This window comes from Babylonia areolata, chromosome 30 (genome assembly GCF_041734735.1).
Source record: "Babylonia areolata isolate BAREFJ2019XMU chromosome 30, ASM4173473v1, whole genome shotgun sequence".
In the NCBI taxonomy this organism is placed as follows: Eukaryota; Metazoa; Mollusca; class Gastropoda; order Neogastropoda; family Buccinidae; genus Babylonia; species Babylonia areolata.
Genome location: NC_134905.1, coordinates 26,648,798 through 26,672,559, shown reverse-complemented (window position 1 = coordinate 26,672,559; position 23,762 = coordinate 26,648,798). Strand labels below are relative to the sequence as shown.

The 23,762-nt window shown below is 41.6% G+C and overlaps 1 protein-coding gene across 1 annotated transcript in view; it reads right to left on the bottom strand.

Moving 5' to 3' along the window:
- The window catches only part of LOC143275647 (26S proteasome non-ATPase regulatory subunit 1-like), a 231,624-nt gene extending 208,377 nt beyond the window's left edge, over positions 1–23,247 (bottom strand). Inside the window, exons 1-16 of the mRNA XM_076579898.1 lie at positions 23,098–23,247; positions 21,948–21,991; positions 19,908–19,981; positions 19,172–19,235; positions 18,606–18,711; positions 16,402–16,544; positions 14,018–14,080; positions 13,060–13,203; positions 12,225–12,293; positions 11,322–11,527; positions 10,242–10,344; positions 9,177–9,314; positions 7,119–7,207; positions 5,772–5,850; positions 2,083–2,256; positions 796–856 (exon numbers count right to left, since the gene is read on the bottom strand). Of these exons, the coding sequence (XP_076436013.1) occupies positions 796–856; positions 2,083–2,256; positions 5,772–5,850; positions 7,119–7,207; positions 9,177–9,314; positions 10,242–10,344; positions 11,322–11,527; positions 12,225–12,293; positions 13,060–13,203; positions 14,018–14,080; positions 16,402–16,544; positions 18,606–18,711; positions 19,172–19,235; positions 19,908–19,981; positions 21,948–21,991; positions 23,098–23,128 (1,588 nt within the window). The 5' untranslated portion in view covers positions 23,129–23,247. The remainder of the gene's footprint in view (positions 1–795; positions 857–2,082; positions 2,257–5,771; positions 5,851–7,118; positions 7,208–9,176; positions 9,315–10,241; positions 10,345–11,321; positions 11,528–12,224; positions 12,294–13,059; positions 13,204–14,017; positions 14,081–16,401; positions 16,545–18,605; positions 18,712–19,171; positions 19,236–19,907; positions 19,982–21,947; positions 21,992–23,097) is intronic.
- Positions 23,248–23,762: the final 515 nt, after the last annotated feature.

Here is a 23,762-nt window from a genome sequence, read left to right as displayed (position 1 = left end):
GGTGAAGAAAGTTGAAATTCACTCATACAAGAAAAAATATTGTCTCTACATAATGAAAATCAAAGAACAAAGAAAAAACTCAACCGGCTGGGTGTTGACTGGCCAGTCAGCTGACAAACCTGGTATGCCAGTGAAGGGATGTGCAAGAGGGAAAAAGGAAAAATTGTCAGTCCAATCACTGGTGAAAACACTTGCAAAATCGTCCGTTTCCTCAGTGGTTTCGTCGTCTGTGTCTGTCTCATCTGCTGGCACATGTTCCTCACTTTCCTCTCCATTGTAAACACTCTCTTCAGTGGCCGAATCTGTTTCTAGTTCATCGGGATCTGGTTCAAATTAACTGTCCGAAGAATCAACATTATCTCCTTCGACATCAGAGCCTTCAGTTTGGATCATTTCCAAAGCATCTTCGACACTGAGTAACATTTCACCTCTCCGACCGTGTCGAACACTTCGCCGTGACGCCATCTTGTCAAACAACTTACAAAGCTGACAGGGGGCACGCTTTGTTATCAAGTGCGGTTGAGCTTATCGCGACACACACGCAGCGTGTGTGAATGAAAAGCTGACCAGAGGTGACGTAAGATATCACATCTGCTTTTGATTTTCGCATCCGACGCGTCACTCCGACAGCACGACTTTTTAAAATCCAAGTCCGCATATGCGGACATTGGCATCCAACGCTTTCTCCGACGATGTCCGCATATGCGGACAATGGCAGCGAGTGAGTTAAGACAACACAGACAAGTACTGACATCACCACTACAAGAAGACCAGAGAGGAACAGCTGTTACTTACCTTGCCTGGCAGTTCCCATGGCAGCAAGACCCAGTCCTAGACAACCTCCGTGCCTCACCATCTGATCAAGTTAACAAAAGAAATTGTTATTCAACAATTCATACATATTTAATTCCCCAACACCACTTTCCCCTGATAACTACGACTAAAAACTAAAAATAAAAGATATTTGTAAAAAAAAAAAATTTTTAATTTAAAAAAAAAAAAAAAAAAAAAAAAAAAGCTAGTATGACTGCAACATCACTCATCTCACTAACATGTGCACATTTTGTCACCATCATCATTCTTATCAGTGTCACTAACATGTGCACATTTTGTCACCATCATCATTCTTATCAGTGTCACTAACATGTGCACATTTTGTCACCATCATCATTCTGATCAGTGTCACTAACATCTGCACATTTTGTCACCATCATCATTTTGATCAGTGTCACTAACATCTGCACATTTTGTCATTTTGTCACCATCATCATTCTGATCAGTGTCACTAACATGTGCACATTTTGTCACCATCATCATTTTGATCAGTGTCACTAACATTTGCACATTTTGTCACCATCATCATTTTGATCAGTGTCACTAACATCTGCACATTTTGTCACCATCATTATTCTTATCAGTGTCACTAACATGTGCACATTTTGTCACCATCATCATTCTTATCAGTGTCACTAACATCTGCACATTTTGTCACCATCATCATTTTGATCAGTGTCACTAACATCTGCACATTTTGTCACCATCATCATTCTTATCAGTGTCACTAACATCTGCACATTTTGTCACCATCATCATTTTGATCAGTGTCACTAACATTTGCACATTTTGTCATTTTGTTACCATCATCATTCTGATCAGTGTCACTAACATGTGCACATTTTGTCACCATCATCATTCTGATCAGTGTCACTAACATGTGCACATTTTGTCACCATCATCATTCTTATCAGTGTCACTAACATGTGCACATTTTGTCACCATCATCATTCTGATCAGTGTCACTAACATCTGCACATTTTGTCACCATCATCATTCTTATCAGTGTCACAAACATCTGCACATTTTGTCACCATCATCATTCTTATCAGTGTCACAAACAAAATTAGTAATAAATAATGCAGCACCATCTTCATGGCATTCACTTCAAAAGCTGTTCTTCCACTCCACTATCCATTTCGCACACAAACACAAACACAAACATTCACACACATGCACACACAAACACCACACCACACCAAACCACACACACACACACATACACACACACCAAGCCACACAACTCACATCAGTGGAGGCATCCTTCAGCTGCCCCAGGAGGTACTCAGTGATCTCCCCTCCATGGTTGGCGTGGATCAGACCCAGGGCATACAGGCCCCCACCCTCAGAGTAGGCCGACCCGGCCGTCGTGTCCTTGGGCAGGTAGGAGGACATCAGGTTCAAGGCCTCCTTCTCGTGACCCTGAACACAGGTCACCAGTCATCATCACTCAGCACACCAACTCCTCACAGATCATAATTTTATTACACCTATGCAACAAACACCTGTCATCACTTGCCACTCAATACATAACTGGGAAAAAAGTTTACTACAGCTATTTGACAAATACCTGTCGTCACTCACATGGACAGACACAACCAGAAATACATTTATTACAGTTATCTGACACAACCAGCAATAAACTTTCCTCAACAAATTGACAAACACCTGTCCTCACTGAATGGACACCACACAGACACAATCAGAACAAACAATAAATTCATTACACCATTTCAACAAAACACCTGTCATCACTCAACATTACACCATTTCAACAAAACACCTGTCATCACTCAACATTACACCATTTCAACAAAACACCTGTCATCACTCAACAGACACCACACAGACACAATCAGAACAAACAATAAATTCATTACACCATTTCAACAAAACACCTGTCATCACTCAACATTACACCATTTCAACAAAACACCTGTCATCACTCAACAGACACCACACAGACACAATCAGAACAAACAATAAATTCATTACACCATTTCAACAAAACACCTGTCATCACTCAACATTACACCATTTCAACAAAACACCTGTCACCACTCAACATTACACCATTTCAACAAAACACCTGTCACCACTCAACAGACACCACACAGACACAATCAGAACAAACAATAAATTCATTACACCATTTCAACAAAACACCTGTCATCACTCAACATTACACCATTTCAACAAAACACCTGTCATCACTCAACAGACACCACACAGACACAATCAGAACAAACAATAAATTCATTATACCATTTCAACAAAACACCTGTCACCACTCAACAGACACCACACAGACACAATCAGAACAAACAATAAATTCATTACACCATTTCAACAAAACACCTGTCATCACTCAACACACACCACACAGACACAATCAGAACAAACAATAAATTCATTATACCATTTCAACAAAACACCTGTCACCACTCAACAGACACACACTCAGTCACCACTCAACAGAACCACACAGACACAATCAGAACAAACAATAAATTCATTCCACCATTTCAACAAAACACCTGTCACCACTCAACAGACACCACACAGACACAATCAGAACAAACAATAAATTCATTACACCATTTCAACAAAACACCTGTCATCACTCAACACACACCACACAGACACAATCAGAACAAGCAATAAATTCATTACACCATTTCAACAAAACACCTGTCATCACTCAAAGGACTCCACACACACTCAACCAGAACTAGGAATAAATTCATCACACTTATTCGACAAACACCTGTCCTTCAACCATCAACTCCACACAGACACAAAAGAGGTCAAGTTTTTCAGTGCTGGGTCTTGCCCACAGATGTTCTCTCAATTTGGAATTTAAATCTCACACACAGCTGCTCCCTAGAATCTGAACAGCTCAGTGACTGCCATTCTCTCTCAAGTCTTAGTCATCCCATAACCATGGTTCTCACAAATCCTGACTGACAGCTATGATGGAGGGATTGCAGACCAACTTTCGTCTGATTTTACTGGAGGTTCTCCAATTATTTTTTTGCGAGAACCAGATGCATACACGTCTCCATTTCCTGTTTTCCCAAAGTCACCAAAAGGCTAATACTTCGTTGAGAAAATCACTGTTCTGATGAAAGGATTTTGAACAAAATCCGCGACTATTTTTGCAAGTTTAGAAGATACTTTTGGTTTTATAATACATTGGTTTTATAATACACCCATCATTTGCTTTAGTGTTCAATGTTTACTTTGAGTGTGTTTCTTGTCACATCTGTGCCATGACGTGTTCCAACTGATCCATTTCTATTTACTTTGAGTGTGTTTCTTGTCACATCTGTGCCATGGTGTGTTCCAACTGATCCATTTCTATTTACTTTGAGTGTGTTTCTTGTCACATCTGTGCCATGGTGTGTTCCAACTGATCCATTTCTATTTACTTTAAGTGTGTTTCTTGTCACATCTGTGCCATGACGTGTTCCAACTGATCCATTTCTATTTACTTTAAGTGTGTTTCTTGTCACATCTGTGCCATGACGTGTTCCAACTGATCCATTTCTATTTACTTTGAGTGTGTTTCTTGTCACATCTGTGCCATGACGTGTTCCAACTGATCCATTTCTATTTACTTTAAGTGTGTTTCTTGTCACATCTGTGCCATGACGTGTTCCAACTGATCCATTTCTATTTACTTTAAGTGTGTTTCTTGTCACATCTGTGCCATGACGTGTTCCAACTGATCCATTTCTATTTACTTTGAGTGTGTTTCTTGTCACATCTGTGCCATGACGTGTTCCAACTGATCCATTTCTATTTACTTTAAGTGTGTTTCTTGTCACATCTGTGCCATGACGTGTTCCAACTGATCCATTTCTATTTACTTTGAGTGTGTTTCTTGTCACATCTGTGCCATGACGTGTTCCAACTGATCCATTTCTATTTACTTTGAGTGTGTTTCTTGTCACATCTGTGCCATGACGTGTTCCAACTGATCCATTTCTATTTACTTTGAGTGTGTTTCTTGTCACATCTGTGCCATGACATGTTCCAACTGATCCATTTCTATTTACTTTGAGTGTGTTTCTTGTCACATCTGTGCCATGACGTGTTCCAACTGATCCATTTCTATTTACTTTGAGTGTGTTTCTTGTCACATCTGTGCCATGACGTGTTCCAACTGATCCATTTCTATTTACTTTAAGTGTGTTTCTTATCACATCTGTGCCATGACGTGTTCCAACTGATCCATTTCTATTTACTTTAAGTGTGTTTCTTGTCACATCTGTGCCATGACGTGTTCCAACTGATCCATTTCTGTTTACTTTGAGTGTGTTTCTTGTCACATCTGTGAGTGACTGACATGACGTATTCCAACTGGTTCATTTCTACACTCTGTCAAAACGTTGTCCAAACAAAGGCAGTGCAAACTCAGAAAGCCAGTTACAGTGGCAGGCTGCCCATGCACAGATCTGTTTTTGTTGTTAAAGATATAACTTTGGAAACAAAATGAAATGGTCCAACACATATGAAACTGATGGTTCTTGTAAAATAAAATTATAGAGTTAGATAAAATAATGAAATTGATGGGGGTTTTTTTAATAAATAAATATACAATGAAGTAGAAAAAAGAAGAATGAAATCCTCCAGTTTAATCCCAAAAAAAAAAATATATATATATATTTTTCATAAATAAAAATAAAAATTCAATGAAGAAAAAAAAAAGAATGAAATCCTTTTCCTGAAGAAAAAAAAACACTGCAGTTTCAGAAAATAATCATTAAATAAATGAAATAAAGAAAAAATAATAATAATACAATGAAAAAAAAGAATAATAATAAAATCCTACAGTTTAATAAAAAGTAATAAAATAAATGATAATCATTAGTGAAATAAAAATAACAATTTGACGAAGAAGAGACAAGGAGCAACAAAGAGAGACCACTCACGTTGTGTATACAGCCCAGACTGGCCGTGGCAGTGAACTTGGCCCAGTTGGTTGCCCTTGACAACCACTCCAGGTTGTCCCTACAGGGTCAAGGACTGGTTTAGTTATCTGTGTGTTTGTGGTTTTTGTTTTGTTGGTAATAACACCACATCACATCCAGTTTAAAACACCACATCACATCCAGTTTAAAACACCACATCACATGTCTGAACATGTGCATGCTCTGATGGGCAAAACATTGTTTTTCTCCAAAAAAAGTCAGGAAACACACACAGGGAAACAAAGAAAAAAGATGGAAACACACAGAGGGAAACAAAGAAAAAAGACAGGGAAACACACACAGGGAAACAAAGAAAAAAGACCAGGAAACACACACAGGGAAAACACAGGGAAACAAAGAAAAAAGACAGGGAAACACACACAGGGAAACAAAGAAAAAAAGACAGGAAACACACACAGGGAAACAAAGAAAAAAGACAGGAAACACACACAGGGAAACAAAGAAAAAAGACAGGGAAACACACACAGGGAAACAAAGAAAAAAGACAGGGAAACACACACAGGGAAACAAAGAAAAAAGACAGGAAACACACACAGGGAAACAAAGAAAAAAGACAGGGAAACACACACAGGGAAACAAAGAAAAAAGACAGGGAAACACACACAGGGAAACAATGATATAAGAGTCAAAGAAACACACAGAAAAAAAATTTTAATACACAAAGAAACACACAGGAAACAACGACAAAGAAAAAAGACAAGGAAACACACAGAGGGAAACAAAGAAAAAAGATGAAAACACACACAGGGAAACAAAGAAAAAAGATGGAAACACACACAGGGAAACAAAGAAAAAAGACAAGGAAACACACACAGGGAAACAAAGATATAAGAGTCAAAGAAACACACAGACAAAATACAAAAAGAAACACACAGGAAACAACGACAAAGAAAGAAGATAAAGGCAGAAACAAAAGACAATGACACACACAGAACACAAATCAAAAGAAACACAGAACAAAGAAATACAAAGACAAAGAAACACAACAGTACAAAGATAAACAAAGACACGCAAAAACAAAAGAACAAAGAAATACAAAGACAAAGAAACACAACAGTACAATGACAAACAAAGACACACAAAAACAAAAATAAACATAGACAAAAAAGACAAACAGAAACAAAAATAACAACACACACACACACACACACACACACACACACAAGCAAGAACACACATAGAAACAATAACAAAAACACAGGAAAACAAAGAAACACACAGAAAAACAAAGACAGACACACAAAGACAAAGGAAACCCCCACAGAAACAAAGACAAGGAAACAGCACCTCAAGAACTGGTCACAGGTGGTGCCGTAGTGCATGAAGGCATTGGCGATGACCGTCGCCGAGTGGCACACCGAATTCCTCACCGCATCCTGTGCACCATAAATCTACCACTCACTTTCAGTTTTTGAAACTGCACATTGCACATTTGTACTACTGAAACAGACAGACAGGCAGACAGACAGAGGAACAGAGACAGAGTGGGGAGGAGGGAGAGGTTAAAGAAACAGACAGACAGACAGACAGAGGAACAGAGACAGAGGGGGGGGGGGGGTTAAAGAAACAGACAGACAGGCAGACAGAGGAACAGAGACAGACAGGGGGGGAGGGAAAGGTTAAAGAAACAGACAGACAGGCAGACAGAGGAACAGAGACAGAGAGGGGGGTGGAGGGAGAGGTTAAAGAAACAGACAGACAGACAGAGGAACAGAGACAGACAGGGGGGGAGGGAAAGGTTAAAGAAACAGACAGACAGGCAGACAGAGGAACTGAGACAGAGAGGGGGGGAGGGAAAGGTTAAAGAAACAGACAGACAGACAGAGGAACAGAGACAGACAGGGGGGGAGGGAAAGGTTAAGGAAACAGACAGACAGGCAGACAGAGGAACTGAGACAGAGAGGGGGGGAGGGAAAGGTCAAAGAAACAGACAGACAGACAGAGGAACAGAGACAGAGAGGGGGGGAGGGAAAGGTTAAAGAAACAGACAGACAGGCAGACAGAGGAACAGAGACAGAGAGGGGGGTGGAGGGAGAGGTTAAAGAAACAGACAGACAGACAGAGGAACAGAGACAGAGTGGGGGGAGGGAAAGGTTAAAGAAACAGACAGACAGACAGACAGAGGAACAGAGACAGAGAGGGGAGGGAGGGAAAGGTCAAAGAAACAGACAGACAGACAGAGGAACAGAGACAGAGTGGGGGGGAGGGAAAGGTCAAAGAAACAGACAGACAGACAGAGGAACAGAGACAGAGTGGGGGGGAGGGAAAGGTTAAAGAAACAGACAGACAGAGGAACAGAGACAGACATGGGGGAAGGGAAAGGTTAAAGAAACAGACAGACAGAGGAACAGAGACAGAGTGGGGGGGAGGGAAAGGTTAAAGAAACAGACAGACAGACAGAGGAACATAGACAGAGAGAGGGAGAGGTTAAAGAAACAGACAGACAGAGGAACAGAGACAGAGTGGGGGGGAGGGAAAGGTTAAAGAAACAGACAGACAGACAGAGGAACAGAGACAGAGACAGGGAGAGGTTAAAGAAACAGACAGACAGACAGAGGAACAGAGACAGAGAGGGGGGAGGGAAAGGTTAAAGAAACAGACAGACAGAGGAACAGAGACAGACAGAGTGGGGGGGAGGGAGAGGTTAAAGAAACAGAGGAACATAGACAGAGAGAGGGAGAGGTTAAAGAAACAGACAGACAGAGGAACAGAGACAGAGTGGGGGGGGAGGGAAAGGTTAAAGAAACAGACAGACAGACAGAGGAACAGAGACAGAGAGAGGGAGAGGTTAAAGAAACAGACAGACAGACAGAGGAACAGAGACAGAGAGGGGGGAGGGAAAGGTTAAAGAAACAGACAGACAGACAGACAGAGGAACAGAGACAGACAGAGTGGGGGGGAGGGAAAGGTCAAAGAAACAGACAGAGGAACAGAGACAGAGTGGGGGGAGGGAAAGGTTAAAGAAACAGACAGACAGACAGACAGAGGAACAGAGACAGACAGAGTGGGGGGGAGGGAGAGGTCAAAGAAACAGACAGAGGAACAGAGACAGAGTGGGGGGGAGGGAAAGGTTAAAGAAACAGACAGACAGACAGACAGAGGAACAGAGAGGGGGAGGGAAAGGTCAAAGAAACAGACAGACAGACAGACAGAGGAACAGAGGCAGAGAGAGGGAAAGGTAAGAGAAACAGACAGACAGACAGAGAACAGAGATAAGAGAGGAATACTAAGTCAAAGAACCACTGCCTTTTCAATGGAGAGTAAAAGTTTTTAAAATACATATATATATATATATATATATTGAAAGCGGCAAACTGTAAAGAAAAATTATAAAACCCCACTAACCTTGGTATTTTTCAGGATGAGCATGTCGGTCTTATTGCTCTTGATGAGGAACTGGAGGTGCAGGAAGATGGTTGTCTCCCCTCCCAGGATGGTCAGCAGACGAGACAGTCGCTCCTGAAGGGCCTTGTCCTGTTCGCTCTGTCCACCACACAGCCAGGCAACGGTCAGCTCAGACAGTGCTCAGTGTGCTCAGAGTGTGTGTGTGTGTGTGTGTGTGTGTGTGTGTCTGTGTGGTCAGCACTCTGTCCACCACACAGCAAGGCAACAGTCAGCTCAGACTGTGCTCAGTGTGTGTGTGTGTGTGTGTGTGTGTGTGTGTGTGTGTGTGTGTGTGTGTGGTCAGCACTCTGTCCACTACACAGCCAGGCAACAGTCAGCTCAGACTCTGCTCAGTGTGAGTGTGTGTGTGTGTGTGTGTGTGTGTGTGGTCAGCACTGTCCACCACACAGCAAGGCAACAGTCAGCTCAGACTGTTCTCAGTGTGTGTGTGTGTGTGTGTGTGTGTGTGTGTGTGTGTGTGTGTGTGGTCAGCACTCTGTCCACCACACAACCAGGCAACAGTCAGCTCAGACTGTGCTCAGTGTGTGTGTGTGTGTGTGTGTGTGTGTGTGTGTGTGTGTGTGTGTGTGTGTGTGGTCAGCACTCTGTCCACCACACAACAAGGCAACAGTCAGCTCAGACTGTGCTCAGTGTGTGTGTGTGTGTGTGTGTGTGTGTGTGTGGTCAGCGCTCTGTCCACCACACAGCAAGGCAACAGTCAGCTCAGACCAGAGTGAGTGAGTCAGTGAGTTAGTGAGTGAGTGAGAGAGAGGGAGAGAGAGTAAGAGAGTGTGTGTGCGTGCATGTGTGCGTGTATGCACACATGAACCTTGAAAAACAATTTCTACACTTGAAATCCCTGATACAGATGTATAAATGCAAACACACATCAACCTTGAAAAACAATTTCTAAAACTTTATATCTCATTACCTCTCCCCCTCCCAGCCACCCCCCCATCACCTCCTCTCTCTCTCTTTCTCTCCCTCTCTGTGACACATTCGTATCATGTTTCACACACTACACACCAAACTGGTGATGTCTTTTGCAACAGTTGCTGTTCCTGACGTTTTTGGCAATGTTTCTGCTGCTGGTGTTTCTACCGCAACTTCTTCTGCTGTATCCATGGGCCTGAAAAAACCATGGCAAAATGCAAAAACTTTTTCTTTTCTAATGTTTACAAATACAAAAACTTGAGCACATAATCATCCATATCATGGCAAATGCAAACACTGCACATAAGCAAAAAAAAAAACACAACAAAAAACACACAAACATGCATTACACATACTAAATATAGGATTTATCCACAACAAAACACACACACACACACAACTTTCTCCCTATATATTCAAAAGCTTCCATTCAGCCCCTCCCACCCCCCTCCCCACCCCCCATTACCTCAGTCTTCCCCAGTGCTCCAACAAAACTCCCCCAATCCCCCTGTCCACACCCCCCTCTTCACACACACACACATAAACAGACAGTCATACACTCTCCACGACCCTATGCCCACAAATACCCCACCCCCAGCCACCCCACACACACACCCATAACACCCCACCCCCACCCACCAAACACCCAACACTTACGCCTCCTCATTCTTGTCAGACTTTGCGCCGCCAGCGGAGGACACACACATGTACACACACACCACCCCCACCCCACACCCATAACACCCCACCCCCACGCCACCAGCGGAGGATACACACATGCACAAACATGTACACACACATGTACACACACACATGTACACACACACACACCACCTCCACCCCACACCCATAATACCCCACCCCCACGCCGCCAGCGGAGGACACACACATGCACACACATGTACACACACACACATGTACACACACATGTACACACACACACACCCCCCAACCCATAACACCCCACCCCCACCCACCAAACACCCAACACTTATGCCTCCTCCTCCTTGTCAGACTGGGCACCCCTAGCGGCAGACACACACACACACACACACACACACACCCAACACTTATGCCTCCTCCTTCTTGTCAGACTGGGCACCCCTAGCGGCAGACACACACACACACACACACACACACACACACACACACACACACACACCCAACACTTACGCCTCCTCCTTCTTATCAGACTCGGCACCCCCAGCGGCGGAGGACTCCTGTACAGGGGTGGAGGGGGAGGGCTTGGAGGGCTGGTTGGGAAGGAGGGAGGGGATGGGGGCCACAGCACGCAGTGCAGCCTGCACCCGCTGCAGAAACTGCTGGGTGGCACTCTCATACAGGTCAAACCCTATCTGGTACGCCATCAGCACCGAGTCCTGATCCAAACAGGAAAAATATATATATATGTATATATCATCGTCACCATCATCATCATCTTCATCATGCAGGTGATGATCACAACATGTTAACGACAATAATAATGACAATAACAACAACAATAATAACAATGACAGTAACAATAATCATAATAATAACAACAATAACGATGATAATGATAACACAGTTGGCGATGATGGCAAATCAATCAATCCATCAGAAAACCGAATCCTGAATGAAAAGTCTTCTGTATGTGGAGTGGTGCCCCATTCAATTGCCAGCTTGGTATCATCTTCATTTGGGAGCTCTTTTTTTCTTTTTTTGCAATTCTATGACATTTCAAGACCTTTCTACAATTCTAGGTCTGAAGGAAAACACCAATCAAGGTAAGAAATTCTGAGATAAAGATCTTGCAGGTACTTCTGATAAATTCATTCTGGAGTTCTTTTTGCCATTCTATGACATTTCAAGACCTTTCTGCATCTGAAAACACACACCATTTGAGGTAAGAAATGTCCAGTTTCCGGAGACAGAAATCTTGCAGGTACTTCTGACATCTTCATTATGGAGTTCTTTTTGCAATCCCATCACAATTAATTTTTTTGAAGACCTTCCTAGCCCTGAAAAACACCATTCCAGATATGAAATGTCCAGACTTCTGGGTCAGAAATGTGGCATGAGTTTCTGACCTCTTACCTCATCACCCTTCAGAAGCTTTTCCAAAATGTCCGCCACAGCACTGGGCTGGTCCAAAAAAATGTAACACTGAAAAAAACACAAAAAAACCAATAAATCAAACTGACAAAAGGACTTTTAAAAAATATATATATACAACGGTGAGGATGGATGAGAGCAAGAGACTGAGAAAGGAAAGAAAGAGGACATGAAACTAAAAGAATGATTATCACACAGAATGCATTAAGGTACATGCTGACCGACCCCTCTCACCCCCCGAATTCCAAAAACTCCCCTCCCTACCCATAACACACACACACACACACACACACACACACACACACACACACACACTCATACACACACTTTTCATCCTGCCACATGTATATCATACAACTGTCCCAGACCACACAATCAAAAAGCTGTTACACACACACACATACGCATGCACACAAACATGTAGACGTGTGCTCACACACGTGCACATACATAGGCCCTTTACCTGACATTGTAGTCGAGCACACGCAGACACAAATACAGGCTGGTCACACACACACACACACACACACACACACTCACTCACTCCCACCTCCACCCACATCCACACAAACACCTCCACCCACCAACACACACACACCTCCACACCCCCACACTAGCCTCCTAAACTGACAGACATTGATAGAGTCAGGCATACACAGACCCATGTACAGACTGGTCACACACACACACACACACAGTCACACACACACACACACACACACACAGTCACACACACACACACAGTCACACACACACACACAGAGTCACACACACACACACAGTCTCACACACACACACACACAGGCCTCCTCATTACCTGACAGACGTTGATGTAGTCAGGCACACGCAGACCCATGTACAGATTGGTCAGAACAGTGAGGATGGTACTGCGAAACTGCCGGTGCTGGATCAGTGACATGCACACCTTGAAGGCGTAGGTCAGCATGGTGGGGATATCGTCCTGTTGGCCCAAAACAGACAGCATCAAAAGTGCTTTCTTTTGGTTTGGTTTTGGTTTTTTGCTGCCCCATCATCTGTGCCGTTTCAGTGGCATGACTGCCAAGTCCCCCTTACACAGCCACACCCAGCTTCTGCCTCAGGCCCAGGGCCAGCAGTCCACAGAGAAACATCCATGTTATGTCGCCAGGAGGCCACACACCAGAGGAGACCCTGAACTGCTGCGGAGTCACTTAGGTGGTGTTCTGTAGTGCCTATTCTGATTTAACATACTTAGGACACCACCTACTTTGCCACCTACTGATGACAATAATGGCTTAGTCGCACTGTCAAACTGACAGAGGGTCTCCCCCAGAGTGGAGACCACCACCACGTCCCTCCAACAACAGTCCCCCATAAATCTGCCGACACTGAAGGTGATTTCTTTTATCGTTGGTGATCAGTGACATGCACAACATGGACAGCATGGTGGGGATATCGTCCTTTGGCCAAAAACAGACAGTGTCAAAGGTGATTTCTGTTATTGGTCAACCACTCACTGTTTCATTCATGACGTTCTGTTTGTCAAAAACACACAGTGTCAAAGGCCATTTCTGTTGTTTTTGTTGTTGGTGTTTTACAACCCACCTGGCTTTATCAGCGCTAAAAAAATACAACTGCTCCATATTTTAATTCAAAAATTTTCTTTTTCTTTTTACAATTGTTTAAACAATTGTTCTTTAATTTTTTTTAATTTTTTATTTAACAAAGAGAGAACACTGTGATCCATTGTTGTTTGCTCATTGTCGTTTTAACAACACATACACAGTTGAACTTACCGCCATTTTGACTGCTTTCTCAAAAATGTCTATCCTCCTGGTCTCCAAAGCAATACCAAGAGCCTGGGGAGAGAAAATAATCATCATAATAAGAATAACATTAATAATATTAATAATAATAATGATAATATCGATATAAATCAAAGTAAGAGTAAGACAGAAAAGAGGTAACCCATCAAAACAATCTCACCAAATATCGGACACAACTGTGTTTTCACATGCACACTAAAAACACCTTAGTGAACAGACATCATGTTAATGACTTACACACACACACACACTACACTCTCTCTCTCTTTCTCTATTAAAAGTTCTGAGATCTGAGTTCTCTCTCTCTCTCTCTCTCTCTCTGTGGTCTCAAACATCCCCCAGTAATGCTACGCCATGTCTAAAACATCCCCAGTAACACTACACCATGTCTCAAACATCCCCCAGTAAAGCTACACCATGTCTCAAACATCCCCCAGTAAAGCTACATTATGTCTCAAACATCCCCCAATAACACTACACCATGTCTCAAACATCCCCCAATAATGCTACACCATGTCTCATACATCCCCCAATAATGCTACACCATGTCTCAAACATCCCCAGTAATGCTACACCATGTCTCAAACATCCCGCAGTAATGCTACACCATGTCTCAAACATCCCCAGTAATGCTACACCATGTCTCAAACATCCCCAGTAATGCTACACCATGTCTCAAACATCCCCCAATAATGCTACACCATGTCTCAAACATCCCCAATAACACTACACCATGTCTCAAACATCCCCCAATAATGCTACACCATGTCTCAAACATCCCCCAATAATGCTACACCATGTCTCAAACATCCCCCAATAATGCTACACCATGTCTCAAACACCCCCCAATAATGCTACACCATGTCTCAAACATCCCCAGTAATGCTACACCATGTCTCAAACATCCCCCAATAGCGCTACACCATGTCTCAAACATCCCGCAGTAATGCTACACCATGTCTCAAACATCCCCAGTAATGCTACACCATGTCTCAAACATCTCCCAATAATGCTACACCATGTCTCAAACATCCCCAATAACGCTACACCATGTCTCAAACATCCCCCAATAATTACTTAAAGGACTTCGTAAAAGAGAAGTCGTTAAACTGACAAGCGAAACAACTGATAATGAATGCAAAAAGTCAAAAACATCAACGTTCTCAGTCACTTATGAAGACACACTTTCGTGTACAAAAGGCTTCATCAAGATACAGTGAAAAATTATATGCTCAATTGTCAGGTTACTAAAGCATAGGCACTTGACATTAGAACAATACTTGGTCCGTAATGAATTTGATAATAGTCTGAGAGCTAAACTCAGAATTGGTCTGCGAATCGGACCAAAGTCTGAGAGAGTCAACTGACGAGGTTTTAGACTTGAATTCAAGAACCTATAAAAGTCTCTTTCTAGTATATTGCTTATTTCCTTGTATGACAATAGGCAATATACTTTTGTAACTGTATTTAGAGTTTTTTATTTTTTGTTTTGTTTTGTTTTGTTTTTTTTCTTCCATATTTCACCCACATTTTTACCCTCATTTGCCCAGTTTCTCCCAACCCTCCATTCATCCACATCTCCCACCCCTTCTAACCGATAATACTCAGATGTATTCATAAATACTTTAACAAAATGTCTTCAATCACCGATATGTGTGACGGGACATTAAACAAAATTCCTCCTCCTCCCCCAATAACGCTACACCATGTCTCAAACATCCCCCAGTAAAGCTACACCAGGTCTCAAACATCCCCCAATAATGCTACACCATGTCTCAAACATCCCCCAATAACGCTACACCATGTCTCAAACATCCCCCAGTAACGCTACACCATGTCTCAAACATCCCCCAATAACGCTACACCATGTCTCAAACATCCCCCAGTAACGCTACACCACTCCTCCCTTCCTGTTAACCCCTTCCTATTCAACCAACTGTCCCTTCCTCCACCTCCTCCTCCTCCTCTCCTTCACCCAAACCCTTTCAGATGAAACAAAAAAGTGAGGTCCCATGGGCAGCATGCACTTTGCGCACGTACAACCCCCAGCAATAAAAGCAATGTCTCAGGCAAAACTGTGTAGAGCAATCTAATTCAACAGTAAAACAGACACCCTTGCAGAAAAGAAAAAGAAAAAAATACATGTGTGTCACTGCACAGTTGTGACATGCTCTCCCCGAAGAGAAAAGCCAGAATTTCTCACACGGAGAAATCTGTTGTGACAAAAAAAGCTATACTATACAATATCATACAATACAATGCTGTACAATACCATACCATACAATACCACACTACACAGTATTATACAAAACGATACCACACAATACACCTAACCCCAGGCACCACTCCCTCACCTGTTTGAACTGTTTGTCATCAAAGCAGCGCTGAAACATTCGGTTGACCACAGCCTCCAGGCGAGGGTCGATGGGCTTCTGCTCCTCCTCGGCAAGTTCAGCGTTCTCCACCCTCAGACGCGTGTAGTGGTCAATGCACTTGGCTGGGCAACACACACACACAGTCACATGAAAAACAAATAAGGGGAAAAAAAACAACAACAGTATACATGTACAATGAGCTCTGAGATTAGTTCCTCATGTTCTGCGGCCTGTGAATGAGCTTCACCTTCAAATGATACCCAGCTGAGAAACTAAGTAAACTGTCATATTAAACAGTAAACTTTTTTCTTTCTTTTTTTTTGTAAACCAGCCAACCTGCCCTTCAAACATAAATCGTATATTCATACTCATGATACTGCATAACTTGTCTTGAGACCAAGCTAAAGGTCTACAGAGCAGTAGTTCTCCCCACACTACTGTACGCCTGCAAAACTTGGACAGTGTACCAACGACATGCCAAGAAGCTGAACCACTTCCACACAACATGCCTCAGGAAGCTACTGAACATCAAGTGGCAAGACAGGACCCCAGACACAGAGGTGCTCGCAAAAGCCACCCTTCCCAGCATCTTCACCATCCTGATGCAGTCCCAGCTTTGCTGGGCTGGACACGTGGCACGCATGCCAGACCATCGGCTGCCCAAAAGGCTCTTCTATGGCGAGCTGCAACAAGGGAAGAGATCACACGGAGGTCAGAAGAAGCGCTTCAGAGATACTCCAAAGTCTCTCTGAAAGCGTTTGATATCAACCCTGACTCCTGGGAGGAATCTGCAGTGGACCGTGACAAATGGCGCGCTGCTGTGCACAAAGGCACCAAGTTGTGCGAGGCCAACAGGACTGCTGCAGCTGTTCAGAAGAGGCAGGCCAGAAAGTCACGGGCAAACAAGCTCCCTGACAATGATATGCCTGTCTTTGTCTGCCCCAACTGTCAGCGAACATTTCGTGCGCAGATTGGACTATTCAGCCATCTGCGCATTCACAGATAGATTCATGAGCATCCCCCCCACCACCACCCTCCCCCCATCCCCCAGCTGGATGACAACGATGGTCATCATCGATCTCGATGGACACACCACACACTGCATAACAGACAAGCCAACAGAAAGAAATGGAAGACTCAGCAACATGTCACAGACAGGCCAACACAGAAATGAAATGGAAGACAGCTGAGTGAGCAACGTGTGACGGACAGGCCAACACAGATATAAAATCTTCTATTTTGCAAAACACAACAATCTTCCAATTTGTAAAAAAAAAAATTAAAAAAAAAAAAAAAAAAAATCAAATATCCTCAGTTCATAAAAACTTCGTTCATGAACAAGTACGGAAAACGAAACCTGCATAAATGGATAACAAGATCAGGAAATTTGCATTCACTCACACATAAAAGTGACAACAAAATGAAAGAAGGAATTCACATTTTCTAACAACAGATAGGAAATTCACATTAAATCACAAGAGTGATAGCAGAAATGTAAGAACTTCAACAGACACATTCACTCACAAACAAGCAACAATGGATATTAACTATTGTAAGAAGAAAATTCACATTTACTCACAAATAAGCAAAAGCGGAAATGTTACTATTGTAAGAAGGAAATTCACATTCACTCACAAATGATCAACAATGAAAATCTGCTGAGGAAATTCACATTCACTCACAAATGATCAACAATGAAAATCTGCTGAGGAAATTCACATTCACTCACAAATGATCAACAATGAAAATCTGCTGAGGAAATTCACATTCACTCACAAATGATCAACAATGAAAATCTGCTGAGGAAATTCACATTCACTCACAAATGATCAACAATGAAAATCTGCTGAGGAAATTCACATTCACTCACAAATGATCAACAATGAAAATCCGCTGAGGAAATTCACATTCACTCACAAATGATCAACAATGAAAATCTGCCGAGGAAATTCACTTTCACTCACAAATGATCAACAATGAAAATCTGCTGAGGAAATTCACATTCACTCACAAATGATCAACAATGAAAATCCGCTGAGGAAATTCACATTCACTCACAAATCAGCAAGAGGAAATGAAAGGAAATTCACTTGCTCACAAATGAGCAACAGTGGAAATGCAAGAAGGAAGTACACACTCACTCACAAATGAGCAGCAACAGACAGAAATTCATGTTCACTCACAAATGATGGTCTGCACAAACTCCGAGTTGTTGTTGACATCAAAGAGATCTCCTGCACCAAGGGCATAGGTCAGTGACTCTTCATATGCTCCAAGATGGTAATAAACCTGAAATGTAAAATCAATCAGACGAGTGAGGAACTTCCTTGCTATTTGGGGAACAGTATTTAGGCTGCATGAAATGATCTGCAGTTCATAACACAACATTTGTAGCACTGTAAAGTACTTGGCAGACCTCGTGTGTGTCAGCTATGACTGAGAGATTATATTTCACATTAGACTTGTGTTTTGACTTACCTTCGACATTTACAAAATAATCATTTATCAAATACAAATCATAGTTCATTAGTCTTTTTTCACAAATGGTCATTGTCCAGTAGCTTCTCTCAAAATACAAAGTGACAAACACAATCACATATACGCAAACAAATCCAAACACACGCACACATACCTCCACACACAACATATCCACACACGCACTCATGCACATGCATACACACACACACACACACACACACACACACACACACACACACACATAAGCAGCAGCAGCATACAATAATCTGACCTTGGAAGCAACCAGTGCAGCCAGCTGTTTGCTCTTGAACTGCTGGTCTTCAAACAGCACTTCACTGCAACAGATAAGTTATGTTGAATAGATTAGATAGACACATCTTCAAACAGCACTTCACTGCAACAGATAAGCCATGATGAATAGATTAGATAGACACACAGATAAATAAAACCATAAAAATACTTCCTTTTCGACTTTATTTGGAAATAAAATTTCATAACAACATTCACAGCTATTTGGTGTTATTAAATTGTATATGATCTATTAATTGATACAATTTTCTCTGATTTCATTACTGTTTCATGTACTTTAGTTTATGAAATTTCTGTTTCATACTTGGCAAAAAGTACTGTACCTAGCCATTGAAAAGTAAATCTTACTGCATACTGCAAAGAAAAAAATGACCAAAGAAATATACATCGATCTTGACAGGTGACATCAATGATTACACACTTATTACACACTTAGTCTTAATATACATCGATCTTGACAGATGACATCAATGATCACACACTTAGTTTTACTTTACTCTCTCCTCCTCCTCAAATCTAAGTATTCTGCTGTTCAGAAATATCATCAGGTTCAGGACTGAAAACACTGTGACTGTCTGAATAACAGAATAAGTCATTGAATGAATTATTCAATCTGCAAAAATAAAACAGAATACAATTAAAGTAATCTGAAACACACAAATCACTTACAAGACACTGCACAAAAAAATGCTACTCACATTTTGTCAATGGACTCTGAGATTTCAGCCCAAAATACTCCAACAATTCGGTCCAGCTTTTGAAGTGCAAACATCTGAAACAATGCCAACATAAGCTAATGACTAAATCAGTCAATGAGCACACACAGTTTTCTCTTTGTTTTTGCATTTTACAAAATACATGCACATGTGTGTGTGTGTGTGTGTGTGTGTGTGTGTGTGTGTGTGTGTTGTGGTGTGGTGTGGTGTGGTGTGGTGTGGTGTGTTGTGTGTGTGTGTCTGTCTGCCTGTCACACTGTCTCTGTGTAACTCTGTGTGCAAGAGTACAACTGGAAAGACGCGGCAGATAATGTGGGGGCTGATTAATGAAAATAAGGGTGTAAATTATGTTGCCAATACTGAGGGGACCACTCTTGATTTAACTCAATCGAGTACTGCCGGATGCGGATTTCCAACGCTGTTCCGTTCGCTTGAAGTCGTGTCAGACGCATTGTTGCAACAGATTTTGATAATTTTTTAATGTTACCAATCTTACTTTAAGGGTGACATCTCATGATTTCCAGATAACTCTTCTCCAAGTTCCTTCCCTTAGACCATTGTTCATTCATTCTGTAGTAGTTTTAGATGGTTTTGAACTGACCGACCCTAACTTCACAGAACCACATTGTTTTCAACATGGCTGCACATAAGAGTGGCTCAAGCAATCTCTTTTTTTAATGCAGTATGCATAAATAGTATCATTAGCACATCAAACCAAGAGTACTGGAGTGTGACTGAACCAGTGCAGGAGAATTCAGAGCATGAAGAAGTGGATTAACTGTGTTCAAAAAAGTTTTTGTTTTCCTGCCAATGTGAATCAGATTCATATTCGATTACCTATATCATCAAAACCATGTGGTTCCTTCACGAAACCATTTTTAATTAATTCATTGTTGTATCTGTCCATTGGTATGTATTTTACATTTGTAGGGTGAGTGGTTGATTTTTTGTGATTTTTTAAAAATTGATTAAAACAGTGCGATTGAAGGGAAAACCGGGTCATTTTGACTGCTACTTGACTGAATTAAATCAGAACATTGTCAACAGACTGCATAAGTGCTGGTTATACCTCAATAAACTGGAGTTTCTTCCTTCCCTAAGTAGATCAAATTGGTATAAATGTGCATAAAGTCTGTAGTACTGCAACCAAAGTTGCATGCTGTGCTTAAGTTAATTTTGTTTCTCCCTCCGTCACTCTTCCCTGTGCTTAAGTTAATTTTGTTTCTCCCTCCGTCACTCTCCCCCATGCTTAAGTTAATTTTGTTTCTCCCTCCGTCACTCTTCCCTGTGCTTAAGTTAATTTTGTTTCTCCCTCCGTCACTCTCCCCCATGCTTAAGTTAATTTTGTTTCTCCCTCCGTCACTCTTCCCTGTGCTTAAGTTAATTTTGTTTCTCCCTCCGTCACTCTTCCCTGTGCTTAAGTTAATTTTGTTTCTCCCTCCGTCACTCTCCTCCATGCTTAAGTTAATTTTGTTTCTCCCTCCGTCACTCTCCTCCATGCTTAAGTTAATTTTGTTTCTCCCTCCGTCACTCTTCCCTGTGCTTAAGTTAATTTTGTTTCTCCCTCCGTCACTCTTCCCCATGCTTAAGTTAATTTTGTTTCTCCCTCCGTCACTCTTCCCCATGCTTAAGTTAATTTTGTTTCTCCCTCCGTCACTCTCCTCCATGCTTAAGTTAATTTTGTTTCTCCCTCCGTCACTCTTCCCTGTGCTTAAGTTAATTTTGTTTCTCCCTCCGTCACTCTTCCCTGTGCTTAAGTTAATTTTGTTTCTCCCTCTGTCACTCTCCTCCATGCTTAAGTTAATTTTGTTTCTCCCTCCGTCACTCTTCCCTGTGCTTAAGTTAATTTTGTTTCTCCCTCCGTCACTCTTCCCTGTGCTTAAGTTAATTTTGTTTCTCCCTCTGTCACTCTTCCCCCATCCCACTTCTCTCTTTCTCCATCCCTTAACCCTCTTCTCTTCCCCACCTCCTCCTCCACTTTATTTTTTCCTAAGCATATCCTGATCCATCAGTCTCTCTTACCTTCAACTGGGGCTCTGGTTCATCAAGTAATGACAGCACTCCCGCTGTAATTGTAAAAACACAAGCAAAATATAATTAAAACCAAAAATATGCTACAATGTTACAGAGCTTACAATGATATTTTCCATTATTAATGAATTAACAATAGCACTTTCAAAGCAGCTGCAAAAGTATAAAACAAATTTCAACATGATAATAACAGAAATCATATGATATAATCATCAAATGATCAATGCAATATTTCAAATAAAACTATAACAAATATAAAAATCATGAGATCAACATAATACTGTGCTGACATTTACTAAAGCCATAAAGGAGCCTAAGTTATATCAACATACAGTGGAACACACAAATAAGTTAACACAAACACACACTGGTTGAGAGATTACCTGCTTGAACAAAAACTGTGAGTCAGAGAACTCAGTGTGTGTGTGTGTGTGTGTGTGTGTGTGTGTGTGTGACTATCATTATTTGGGTGAGTGGGGGGTTGAAGTGAGACACACACACACACACACACACACACACACACACACACATATGCAGTCAAAATATACAATCACTCTCTCTCTCTTACACACACACACACACACACAGTGACACACACACACACACACACACACACACACACACACATTACAGCACATATTTATAGTGGAAGTGGGAATATCATATACCTATTCACTAAATTTATCTAAATCTATTTCGATGGAAAAATTAGGTGGTTTGAACTATTCATTATGTTTGACGCTATACCGAAATTCCTCAACTAATGCACTATGATAGGCAAAGTGTTTGTACTGTAACTACAAGGTTGACGCCACTGACAGTGACTGAGTCATTGAGTGATCACAACCACTTTAAAAGTACGATACCATTTAATAATTAAATGAAAACCCATGAGTAAAGTTTATAATACCCTCAAGCATTATGACAGTGTGTGTTTCGCTACCACTTCTAGGCTTTGTTAAGTCGTAATAAGATCTTGACACAACAAACTTCTTCTCACTATGGTGGATGACAAAGCTGGTTTGAACTTCGGTTTTGGGAGAAGTGGCTATTTCGGCTCAATTTCAAACATCATATTCCCCTAAATACAATGTTAAGACTGATTAATATTAATTCCTGTTCAGTACTAAACTGTATTTACCTGCCGAGGTTATTTGTACTGCGGCGGCCATCGTGGCTGGTAAATATTTCACAATAAACTGGTTCTTTCGGCTTTCTGCTCGTCGTCTTGGAACAGCATGCGATTGTCTTTCCACGCTTGTCTTATCACCGTATATGTACCAAATCTCATCTAAGAAATCAAAATGAAATTATCAGCATCAGCTAGGCTCCAGTTTATCAATACATTATTCTTTTACTTCAGATGTGTATTTCTGACCATCATCCTGGCTTGCTTTCATTAATTCCATCATATTCCAATGATGTTTTGTACAGCGTGGTATTAAGACATATGTATTGTCATACCGCACTTCCGACGAAAAGAAAGCCAAAAATTATTTTTCATAAACTTTCTAGATTACTAAATTAAAAAAATTGTAGAATTCATACAACATTTGATAAGATATCAACAATCAACAGATACGTTGAATATGAAGGAAACTTGACAGCTAAATGTTACGCGGCAAAGCAAATTGCTTACGTCATTCGAGACAGATAAACAGTCATAGTTTCAGTTTCACAAGAAGGCGTCACTGCGTTCGGACATTTCCATATTCGATACACCACATCTGCTTGGCAGATTCCTGACCAGCAGAATGATTCAACACGCTTAATCAGGCCTTGAGTTCATGCATAATTATCTATATT